Source organism: Cricetulus griseus, chromosome 2 (assembly GCF_003668045.3).
Source record: "Cricetulus griseus strain 17A/GY chromosome 2, alternate assembly CriGri-PICRH-1.0, whole genome shotgun sequence".
NCBI classification, from domain to species: Eukaryota; Metazoa; Chordata; class Mammalia; order Rodentia; family Cricetidae; genus Cricetulus; species Cricetulus griseus.
Genome location: NC_048595.1, coordinates 22,587,381 through 22,599,974, shown reverse-complemented (window position 1 = coordinate 22,599,974; position 12,594 = coordinate 22,587,381). Strand labels below are relative to the sequence as shown.

Below are 12,594 nucleotides of genomic sequence, written 5' to 3'. Positions count from 1 at the left end.
CACAAAGAAACCTTGGGGTATTTTTGTTTGTTTGTTTTTTGGTTTTTCCAGACAGGGTTTCTCTGTGTAGCTTTGGAGCCTGTCCTGGCACTCACTCTGTAGACCAGGCTGGCCTGGAACTCACAGAGATTCGCCTGCCTCTGCCTCACGAGTGCTGGGATTAAAGGCACGCGCCACCAAAGCCCAGGGAAACCTTGTCTTGAAAAATAAAAACAAACAAAAAACCCAGCTCCCTGAAAGGTCTCTGGTGTCCCATCTCAGTGACTTTATCAGCTTCAACATCTATTATTATAGGGTAAGTTGTATTTATTTATTTATTTATTTATTTATTTATTTATTGAGACAGGGTGTTTCTATGTAGCCCTGTTTTCCTGGAACTAACTGTATAGAAAAGTGGCCTCAAAGGCAGGGCAGTGGTGATGCACACCTTTAATCCCAGCACCTGGGAGGCAGAGACAGGTGGATCTCTGTGAGTTCAAGACCAGCATGGTCTACAAGAGCTAGTTCCAGGACAGGCGCCAAAGCTACACAGAGAAACACTGAAAAAACAAAAAATAAAACAAACCAAAGTGGCCCCAAACTCACAGAGATCTGACTGCTTCCTGAGTGGGATTAAAAATGTGTACCACCACACCCAGCAAGTTGTATCTTAATATAAATGAAAAGGCAGGTGTGTTAGTTTGACATAGTAGTGTGTGCCTGCAACCCCATCATTCCTGTGGCCAAAGCAGCAGGATTTCCGGTTTAAGGCCAGTCAGGCCCACATTGAAAGATGGGGAAGCTGGAGAGATGGCTCAGGGGTTAAGAGTACTTACTGTCCTTCCAGGGGCAGCTGACAACCATCTGTAACACGAGATCCACCACCCTTCTCTGTCCTGCACCCATGTGGCATTTGCTCACATGGACACATAACATGTATAGTTGTAGGGAGACACCATAACCACGCCCCCTAGGGGCTGGCTACAGGTGTGCCTGTTAGAGCGTGGTCTAGGTGATGTCAGAGAAGTTTAAAGAGTCAGGGAACACACATGGGAGCCCTTCTTGGTCCCTGCTTTATCGGCGTGTGCTGCTTACTATGTATCCTGCTGCTGGCTAGGTGCTCAGTAAGTAAGGCATATTCCCTAATAAAATACCCTAATCTTATCTGGTGGTGTATTGATGAGTCACCGTTTATATCTGGTTATACATAGTTGGTTTTTTGTTTTGTTTTAGTTTGGGTGGGAGAGATGTCTTGGAGGTTAAGAGAATGTGGTGCACTTGCAGAGGACCCAAGTTTGGTTCCCAGCATCCACCTCAAGCAGCTCACAACTGCCTACAGCTCCAGGGGGGCCAACCATGCTGATCTCCATATCACCAGTACTCACATGCACAAGACCAGAGACAGACACATAAGAAAAACAGAAAAACCTGACACCCAAGGCAAACACCAATGCATATAAAATAAATAAATAAAAAGAAAAGCCAGGTTTTTTTTTAAAGATTTATTTATTTTTTATGTGCATTGGTGTTTTGCCCACATGTATGTCAGTGTGAGGATGCCAGATCCCCTGGAAATGGAGTTACAAACAGTTATGAGCTGCCATGTGGGTACTGGGAATTGAACCTGAGTCTTCTGGAAGAGCAGCCAGTGCTCTTAACCACTGAGCCATCTTTCCAGACCCAAAACTAAATCTTTTGTTAAAGATTGTGTTATATATATATATATATATATATATATATATATATATATAATTATTTCTCTTGAGTAAAAGCAGAAAGGTTGGGTCATGGGGTAATTGTGTGTGATTTTTATCAGAAACTGCCAAACAGCTGTCCCAAGTGATTCTACCATTTCACAGGCTCACCAGCAATGCCTGAGTGTTCCTTTTGCCAATACCCTTGTGAACAGTTGGCATTGCCAATCTTCTTTCAGCAGTTCTCCTGGGTGTAATTAACTCTTAATGGTATTGGCTTTCTCTCTTTCTGTCTGTCTGTCTTTCTATGTATATGCAGTGTGTACGAGTGTATGTGGGGTGTGTACATGTTCACATGGTCATATGGACATGTGTACATATGAAGGCCAGGGGTCAACATCTGGGGTCTTTCTTGCTTTCTGCCTTATTTATTATATTTATGTGTGTGTAGTATAGGGAGGGGACTTGTGCCAAAGCATGCATGCCGGAGTCAGAGAATAACTTAGGGGATCCATCCTCTCCTTCCACTTTGTGGGTCTCAGAAATGAAATCAAGTCATTAGGGCAGGATTACCCACTGAACCATCATGCTGCTCTTCATCTTATTTCTTGAGACAGGATCTCTTGTAAAACCTGGAGCTCATGCATTGGACTAGACTGACTAGCCAGTGAACTCCCAGGATCCTCCTGTCTTTGCTTCCCCACTCCTGAGATTATGAATGACTCCTCCGCCAGGCTCTGACATAGGCTGGGGGATTAGAACTCATGCTTGTGTGGCAGGCGCTTTTACCAATTGAGCCATGAGCCAGGCATTACTTTAAAAAAGATGATTAACACAAGCATGAAACTGCAATGGATTAAAAAAAAAAAAAAAAAAGCTACTCTAACAATGCCCCCCCTGGCCATTCCCTTTTCACCCCCCCAAAAAAACATAAGTTTCAGAAGACCTCCTTCCAATTTAAACACAACTCAGTCTTTGACTGTCAGTCTTTCACTAGAGCCCCAAGAGGAAAGGGACTTCCTGCGGTTTTTATAGCTGCTCTTCTCCAAGGCTTATAGGGCCTTAGTTAGGGTCTCTATTGCTGTAAGAGACACCATGACCACAGCAACTCTTATAAAGGAAAAAATTTAGTTGGGACTGTGTCTCCAGCCCTTACCAGGTTTTCACCTGGGAGGAATGACAAACTCAACCAGTTGGTTTTGAGTATAAATTTTACTTCACACTTATGTCAAAGCAACACACAAGCATAAGCAAACAATCCTAAGAACCACAGACAATAGGCTCACAGCAGGTGGTACCTCTCCTGCAGCAGCCTGCAGGTTCGGGCTCGGGACTTCCGCTCCTCTGCCTTCAGGCCGGGGAATCTCCAGAGGGCCCGGTGTCGTGGAGTCGGGCTCAGAACAGGAGGCGCTCAGCTTGATGGACTGGGTGTCTTAGGTTAGCGGAGGAGAGCTCCAGGACATAGGGTCGTGGTACACGCTAAAATTCCTAGTTCTGAGCTGGTCCTTAAATAAATCTATAAATCGTGCTAATCACACTTTGCCACACCTCACACATTTTCACTCTTATCTACAACACCTGGGCTGCGTAGTGGGCCTACGCTCCCTTTCCTTTAATCTTTCTTCAGCCAGGCCTTTGCCTGCCTGGTTGTAGCCTCTGTGCTAATCTCCCTCCAGCCAGGCCTTTGCCTGCCTGGTTAAAAGGCTCCTTACAGACTGGTTTAAAGTCAGAGGTCTAGTCCATTATTGTCATGTAGGCAGACATAGTTTAAAGAAGTAGCCGGGTGGTGGTGGTGCACACCTTTAATCCCAGCACTCGGGAGGCAGAGGCAGGAGGATCTCTGTGAGTTCCAGGCCAGCCTGGTCTACAGAGCGAGTGCCAGGATAGGCTCCAAAGCTACACAGAGAAACCCTGTCTCGAAAAACAAAACAAAAAAGTAGCTTAGAGTTCAACAGGAAGAGAGTGACACTGGGCCCCACCCCTTGTAACACACTTCCTCCAACAAGGCCACACCTACTCCAACATGGCCATACCTCCAATAATGCCTCTCCCTATGAGTTTATGGGGGCCATTTTCATGCAAACTACCATGGCTAGTAAAAGCTAATAAATGTTGTTGAATAAATGTCAGGCACCATTCAGAAAGTCTCAGCTTGTAGCCTTTGTTTTCTTCTTTTTTCTTCTTCTTTTAGATAGTGTCTCACTGTGTAGCTCTGGCTGGAACTTTCTATATAGACCAGGCTGCTGGTCTTGAACTCACAGAGATCAGATCTGCCTGCTTCCCACCCTCATATATATAATATATTTGGGGGGGGGTCTTCTGTTTCTAAGCCTGGCTTTGAGCTCCTGATTTTCCCTCCTGCTTCCATCCCCTGAGTTTTGGGATTACAGGCATGCCCCACTTTATTATATTTTAACTCAAGAGAGCAACAGATTCCCTGCAGACAAAGCCCACAAATGAGTAATATAAATACAATTTTGTTAAATGAATAAACGATGATGAAGAATGGCCCCTGGGGACTCCCACAGGCAATGCAAGCTTATTTCTACTCCCTTCCTTTCTTTCCTTTTTTCTTTCTTTTTCCTCTTCTTTCTTTCTCTTCTTTCTCTCTCTTTCTTTGTTTCTTTCTTTCTCTTACACTTCCTTCTCTGTCAGCTGCTGGGCAAACACTGAAAATGCTCATCTATTATTCTTGTTGAACAGTATTACCTCATCCTTCTGGTAACAGGATCCCTGTTTTCCTCAAGGGGATTGTCTTTCTCCACTCAACCCACACTTCCATCAGCTCCAGGGCAGGTGACTCAGGCCAGGCCAGTCAGAATGTGTCAGCCCCTTGGCAACAGTGACGACCAACCCCGACCGGCTGTTCCGGGGAGTGTCAGACCAGAATGGACCAATGGCAGCCACCCCTGGACTGGTGAAGCATAACCAGTAGGCAAGAGAACTCTGTGAGAATAGCCACTCAGAGATAATGCCCAGGAGAATTGAATCATGAGTGAAGGTGAGAAGCTAGCCCCCAGAAATGGAGGGACACCCCCATCACACTGGAGGAAAAACAGTACAGGGAGTAGAAGAGGAGAGAAGCAGGATGGGCCAAGGAGGGCTTTGGATTTTACAATGAGAAGCTGAGGGATAGAGGACTGAAGATCTCCAGTTCAAAGCCAGCCTGGGCTACTTAAGAGAGTTCTGGGCCACACAACACTACTTAGCAGGGAACCAGTCTCAAAACAAAAACAAATAGCAAAAGAAATGCAAACAAAAGAAAAGGAAGCCCTGCTTGTAATCCCAGTACTTGGGAGGATCAGATATTAGAAACCATCCACCCTCTGCTATGAATATGTTCTAAAGCAAGTTTATGATGCTTTAAAAAAAAGTTTGGAGCAGAGTTATTGTGCAATCTGACCCACTTTGTTTAAAGGTCTCTATGTGAGGGCTAGTGAGATGGCTAAGCAGGTGAAGGAGCTTGCTGCCAAGTCTGATGGTGACCCAAGTTTGACTCCCTCAGGTTCTCCTCTGTCCTCCACACTTGTTCTGTGGCTAGTGTCTATCCCTGCCTAATAAATACATACATGTTTAAAATTTTAAAAAGAGAGCACTATCCAAAGATGAGATTAGGAACGAGGGGAAAGGTAGAGCTGGGGCCTGAGGCTGTCATTGTCATCGAAGAGTCTGGTTTGGCCAAGGGTTTCAGCTGTGGCGAAAGATAATTTGGCATGGCTTGTTTGAGAACAGAGGGAGAGCTAAGAAAATAAGAGTCAAGGGAGCAGCTGCTGATGACATCATTTGAACACCTGGATCCAGCTATGCCTGAGGCTGTTTCTCCTAGTTAACAATTATGTGAGCCAATACTTTTATTACTTTTAAATTCTATTACACTATGTTACATGGGTCATTTCATGCACACACACACACATACATATACATATACGTATAAATTTCCTTTTATTCCTTTTTTGTGGATGGTTTCGAATATCTGATCCTTCCAAGTACTGGGATTACAGGCAGGGCTTGCTTTTCTTTTGTTTGCATTTCTTTTTGCTGTTTGTTTTTGTTCTTGAGACAGGGTCTCCCTATTTAGCCCTGGCTGATCTAGAACTTGTTAGGTAGACTAGCTTCAAACTCACTCTGTAGCAAAAGCTGGCCTAGTCTTTTAGTTCTGGATGACCTCAAACTCATGAGAATTCCCCTGATTCAGTGCCCCATCCCACCTTCTAAGTGTTGAAACTGTAGGTGTGTCCAACCACACCTGGTCCATGGGATTCGGTCACTTGGGAATGACATTTTCGGGTTTATGTGTATTCTCACGAGTCTTCGGAGCAAATCAGTGCCAGACTCGTTGAGAAGGGTTGGGCTGTGTGTGTGTGTGCTTGAGTATGTATGTGAGTATGTGTGTATGCGAGTGTGTGTGTGTGTGAGTGTGTTGTGTGTAAGTGCAGGTGCCAGAGGTATATGATCCCTGGAGGTCAATTTATAGATAATTGTGAGCTGCATTATATGGATGTTAGGAACCAAACTTGGCTCCTCTGCTCTTGACTGCTGAGCCATCTATCCAGCCCCATCATTCCACTTTATTTTTACTTATTAGTTGTGTGTGTGTGTATGCAAGTTTGATGTATGTTTAGAAGTGCATGCATGGAGGTCAAAGCAGTTGATTTTCTTCCACAGTGGGATATGGGAATCAAATTCCAGTTTCAGCTAGACATGGTAGTCCAAGCTTTTAATCTTGGTACTCAGAAAGCAGAGGCGGGCAGTAGATCTTTGTGAGTTTGAAGCCAGTCTGGTCTACACAGAGAGTTATAGGACAGTCAGGGTTATGTAGGGAGACATTGTCTCAAAAAAATTTAAGAGGTTGGGGTGCTGGAGGGATGACTCATTGATTAACAGTAAGAGCACTGACTGCACTTCCAGAGGACCCAAGTTCAATTCCCAGCACCCACATGGCAGCTCACAACTGTCTGTAACTCCAGTTCCAGGAGCCCCAACACCCATGGCAAAACACCAATGCACATAAAATAAAAATAATAAGAAAATAAAAAATCTGCCTGTCAGATTTGTGCAGCAGGTATTTTTCCTTTCTCTGAGACACCTTGCAAGCCCACTTTAATTTAATAAATCAATTAATTTTATTTCCCCCCTTGTATCCTATGCTGATTTTACTGTGTTATCTGTGCTGGCTCAACTTCTGGGCTCAAAAGATCCTTTTCCCTCTGAATGATAGGATTACAGGCTGCACTCTCGGGCCAGACTTCTCCATTAATTTTTTTGTTGCTGTTGTTATTGTTGTTACTTATCTTATTCCATGTATATGGATGTGTTGTCTGTGTGTGTATCATGTGCATCTCTGGTGCCTGATGAGGTCAGAAGAAGGGATCTGATGCCCTGAAACTGAAGTTGTGATGGTCATGAGCCACCATGTGGGTGCTGGGAACGGAGTCAGGGTCCTCCGCAAGAGCAGCCTGTGCTCTTATCTGCTGAGCCATCTCTCCAGCAGCTACTGGTGGATCCACCTGATGCTCTTACTTGGCAGGTCTGCCTGATCATTCTGGCTTTGTATCACCTAGTAATCCTCTTTCCCTCTCTTCTTCCTTTTTCTCTTTCCCTTCAAAGTCCATCCTGGTGTTATCTAGGACTGGTACCTCCTTCCTGCTCTCAGGCTGCATTACAACAGATCAGTAAAGAATGCTTTGAAGCCCAACAATGGTTCAGACAGCATAACATTTCACAATACATTTGAAAATCACATAACAGTAACATTAAAATGTGGCAACAGGGGCTGGAGAGATGGCTTGGCAGTTAAGAGCACTGGCTGTTCTTGCAAAGGAACTGGGTTTGGTTCCCAGAGCCATGTGGTGGCTTATAACCACATGTAACTCCAGCTCCAGGGGCATCTAGTGTTTCTACTGTGTACCACACGTTCATACCCACACACATACATAGAATTTAAAAAAAAATAAGAGGGGGGCTGGAGAGATGGCTCAGAGGTTAAGAGCACTGACTGCTCTTCCAGAGGTCCTGAGTTCAATTCCCAGCAACCACATGGTGGCTCACAACCATCTGTAATGAGATCTGGTGCCTCTTCCGGCCTGCAGGCATACATGCAGGCAGAATATTGTATACATAATAAATAAATAAATAAATCTTTAAAAAAATAAGTGGGGTTGCGGGCCTTTAATACCAGCACTAGGGAGGCAGAGGCAGGTGGATCTCCGTGAGTTCGAGGCCAGCCTGGTCTCCAGAGCAAGTGCCAGGACAGCCTCCAAGGCCACACAGAGAAACCCTGTCTCGAAAACCCCAAAAGAAAAAAAAAGGGGGGGGGGCTTGAGAGGTGGCTTAGTTGTTAAAAGTGCTCATAGTTCTTGCAAGGACTTGGATTCCCAAATCTTTAAAAATAAAATGTAGCAGCTGAGTGGTGGCGTTGGTAGCATCGGTGTCATACACCTTTAATTCCAACACTCAGGAGGCAGAGGCAGGCAGATCCCTGTGAGTTTGAGGCCAGCCTGGTCTGCAGAATGAGTTTCAGGACAGCCAGGGCTACATAGAGAAACCCTGTTTCAGAAAACCAAAAATAAATAAAATAAAGTGTAGCAAGAACCAGTCCTGTCCTCGGTATACCTATAATTCTAGCACTCGGAAAGCTAAGGATAGAGGAGAGTTTGAGGCCAGCTGGGGCTACACAGTGAGATCCTTTAAAAATAAAAATAAAAGACTGGGCCAATGAAATGGCTCAGTGAGTAAAGGTGGCTGCCACCAAGCTTGACAAGCGGAGTTCAATCTCTGGAACCCACATGGCAGAAGGTAACAACTGATTCCCACAAGCTGTCCTCTGACCTCTAAACATGCACACATAGCTAGTTAACCATGCATTAAAAACAGAGAAAAGATAAAACACAGCTGTGCTTCTTTAGAAAACCTTGTGTATTTTGAAAGATCAACAGTGAGGATTTGTTTTTTGGGTTTTTTTGCTTTGTTTGTTTGTTTGTTTGTTTTGTATGGGAAGAACTTTTCATAGCTGGGGATATAACTCAGTGGTATATGCTTACTTCACGTGCCCCCTAAGACCCTGTACTGAAAAAAAATCCAGTATTGAAAAAAAAGGTCAGCCAGGAAGTGGAGGCACACGCCTTTAATCCTAGCACTAGGGAAGCAGAGACAGGCAGAACTCTGAGGTTAAGGCCAGCCTGGTCTATAGGGCTAGTTCTAGGACACTCACGGCTACACAGAGAAACACTGTCTTGAAAAACAAAAACAAACAAACAAAATACCTTACATTAAAAAATGCTTTTAAGTGCTGGAGAGATGGCTCAGTGGTTAAGAGCACTGTCTGCTTTTCCAGAGGATCCAGGTTCAATTCCCAGCAACCCACATGGCAGCCACTGTAAATCTAGTTCCAGGGTATCTGATGCCCTCACACAGACATACATGCAAGCAAAACACCAATGCAAATGAGATAAAAATAAAGAAATATTTTTAAAAAATGTTTCTAATCCTAACTTGGGGGTGGTGGGGGCAGAGGCAGAGGGTTCTGCCAGGACTACATAGAAAGACCTTGAATAAAAAAAAAAAAACAAAAACAAAGAAACAAACAAAACCCCAAAACAAGATGAAAATATCTTACATAAAAAGTCAGAGGTAGGGAAGAGCATTTTGCTTTTGGGTATTGATTTGTGGTAGGTCCCTGCCCCCATAATGAGTTTCTCCACCCACACAGTAAACCTGACCAAGCCAAATTGAAAAAGTATAACAACAGGTTTATTTGAGCAAAGCAATTCCTGGATGGGTTCTCCAGCCCCAGAGACCAAGGCCAGAGAAGCCGCCCACAGGAGCTAAAGCAGAGAGATTATACAGATTATAGTGAAGGGGTGATGACTTGTTTGACATAAACTGGGTTTGTGCCCAAGTATGGTCAAAAGCTGACCGCTTTAGTCGGGGACTTGAGCAGCTGGCAACTTCAGGGGAGGAAGCTGCTGTAGCCACCAAGAATTTGGAACTAGGCTTTTTGGTGCTTTCCTTGTCCAAAGAGTCTCTGAGTAGGTGGGGTCTGGGAGAGACAGAAATGGGGCTTTCTGGATCATGCAGGGGTGAGCTGAATAAAGATATAAAATCCTAATCTTATAAATCAGTTGCCTCATAAAGGATCAGCTTCTTGATATTTTCAGGTTTAACTTTTATTTATTTATTTATTTATTTATTTATTTAATGGTTTTTTTTTTCGAGGCAGCGTTTCTCTGTGGCTTTGGAGGCTGTCCTGGAACTAGCGCTTGTATGTAGATCAGGCTGGTCTCGAACTTACAGCGATCCATCTGCCTCTGCCTCCCCATTGCTGGGATTAAAGGTGTGCGCCACCACGGCAGGGCTTAACTTCTTATATATGTTTTCAAAGTTAAGCCCTAAACAAGTAACAAGTAACAGTTTGTTGTTGCACAGGGTAGAATCTGAGTGAAATGTTACTGCCTTATGTGAAGTCTGGTAACCCCTCCATCTCTGCTCTGTGCTCCCTGCCCTGTCTTGCCCATGATAACTACCTTCCCTTTGCCTCACCAGGAAATTCGAGCACCTTAAGACCAGATCATTGCTCAGTAGACATGCAATGGCCTGTGATGCCAGGGCCTGGATGCTGCTTTAGGGGTAGCCACCTCCAGCTGCAAAGAACATGGAGATCACCTCCGTGGCTTCCCCGAAGCTTCCTGCCTGTGGCTCACTGTTGCTCCTTTTATCATTTTTCACTAATGATGGCAACTTGAAGGTTGGTTTTTTTTTTTTTTTAAGATCTACTCAAGATATTTCTCTTTCTAATGAAAGAGAATGCTTGTTGCACTCAATGCCTGGGTTATCGTTTCTTCATTTTATTGTACTTTGGTTTGTGACTCATCAAAGCATATTTGAACAACAACAAAAAAAAAAAAAAAACTGAACTGGGAAACGGATTGCAACACACACATATCTTTCTTCCTTTTTTAAATTTCTGAGACAGGGCTTCTCAGTGTAGCCCTGGATGTCCTAGAACTCTGTGTAGACCAGGCTGGTCTCCAGTTCAGAGATCCTTCTGCCTGTGCCCCTCCAAGGAGTGCTAAGATTAAAGGCATATGCCACCTCGCCCAGATGCACACATTTCTTAACCTGAAGACAAGAATTAAGCCAGGCTTAGTGGCCCACACCTCTAGTCCCAGATGCTAAGGAGGCAGAGCTGTGAGAATTGCTGAATGTTCACAGCCAGCCTGATTTTCACAGTGAACGACAGGACAGCCTGGCCGAGAGGACCCTTTCTTTCTTTCTTTCTTTCTTTCTTTCTTTCTTTCTTTCTTTCTTTCTTTCTTTCCTTTTATTTTTCTTTTCTTTTTTTTTCTTTCTTTTTTTTTTTTTTTTTGGTTTCTCAAGACAGGGTTTCTCTGTGTAGCTTTGGAGCCTATCCTGGCCTCGAACTCACAGAGATCCGCCTGCCTCTGCCTCCCGAGTGCTGGGATTAAAGGCGTTCGCCACCAATGCCCAGCTGAGAGGACCCTTTCTTAAACGAGAAGATAAAGAGGAGGAACAGAACATTTAACTCAGTTTTTCTCCAGAGAAAATCCAAGCAATTCTTGTGACTATTCATGTAACAATGTTACAAATATTGTTGAATATTACCAATGTTGTTGAATTCTTATATAAATTAAGATGCTTAACACACATCTCCATTCAAAATAAAAATTAACAAGAGACCTCTCTTCACCTTTCCTCCACCATCGTGCATCATACACCTGAGCTGGCTTCTCACCATGTCTTCTCACAAGACTTGCAGAATCAAGGGATTCCTGGCCAAGAAACAAAAGCAAAATCGTCCTATTCCTCAGTGGATTCAGATGAAAACTGGTAACAAAATCAGGTACAACTCCAAGAGAAGACACTGGAGGAGAACCAAGCTGGGCCTGTAAGGATTCACACAATCAATGGCAAGACTTGAGAGTTTGTACTGAATCATGGTCAATGGTCAATGCAATGTATGCTGCCAGATGGAGTTCAACATTTTTAACTTGGAGACTTGGTCATGTTTAAGCTGGGAATGGTTTGTTCAGTAATAAAAATATAGAGCCTTTCAAAAAAATTAACAAGAGTCACTTAAAATTATACTCCCCTAAATGTCACTTAATAGATTTTTTTTATAGTAGGTTGAATACCAGAAACATCTGGGCTGTTATTTGTTTACTTCACTATGTAGCCCTAGTTGACCTGAAACTCACTATGTAGACCAGGCTGGCCTCCAACTCATAGAAATCCACCTGCTAATTTATTCATGTATTTGTTGAGGTGTTAAGAACACAATGGTGGCACACACCTTTAATCCCAGCACTTGAGAGGCAGAGGCAGGCAGAACGAGTGCCAGGATAGGCTCCAAAGCTACACAGAGAAACCCTGTCTTGAAAAACCAAAAAAAGAAAAAAAAACAAAAAAAACAAAAAAACAAACAAACAAACAAAAAAAAAAACGAACACAATGGAGTACTACTCAGTGGAAAAAACAAAACAAAACAATGGAACAATGGAATCTTGAAATTCACAGGCAAATGGATGGAACTAGAAAAAAACTAGTGAGGCAACCCAGTCACAAAAAGACAAACATGGTATGTACTCACTCATATGTGGATTTTAGACATAAAGTAAAGGATTTCCAGCCTACAATCCATGCTTCCAGAGAAGCTAAGAAACGAGGAGGACTCTAAGAGAGACATACATGGTCCCCTGGAGAAGGGGAAAGGGACAAGATCTCCTGAGCAAATTGGGAGCATGGGGGGAGGGGCGAGGGAGCTAGGAGAATGAGAAGGGGAGAAGAGGAGGGATAAGGAGGACTTGAGGGAGCAGGAAGGTTGAGTTGGGGGAAGAATAGAGGAGAGCAAGATAAGAGATACCTTAATAGAGGGAGCCATTATAGGTTTAAAGAGAAATCAGGC

The 12,594-nt window shown here is 43.8% G+C and overlaps 1 protein-coding gene across 1 annotated transcript; it reads left to right on the top strand.

The window, feature by feature from the left end:
* The first annotated feature begins 11,389 nt into the window (after window positions 1–11,389).
* LOC100765211 (60S ribosomal protein L39-like) lies at window positions 11,390–11,656 on the top strand. The gene has a single exon (XM_035438905.1). The coding sequence runs from the start codon at window positions 11,426–11,428 to the stop codon at window positions 11,579–11,581; it is 156 nt and encodes a 51-aa protein (XP_035294796.1). The 5' UTR covers window positions 11,390–11,425; the 3' UTR covers window positions 11,582–11,656.
* The last annotated feature ends 938 nt before the right edge of the window (window positions 11,657–12,594 follow it).

Bases quoted from the DNA above. Each gene is read 5' to 3' on its own strand.
- LOC100765211 (XM_035438905.1), top strand. From the start codon at position 11,426: ATGTCTTCTCACAAGACTTGCAGAATCAAGGGATTCCTGGCCAAGAAA.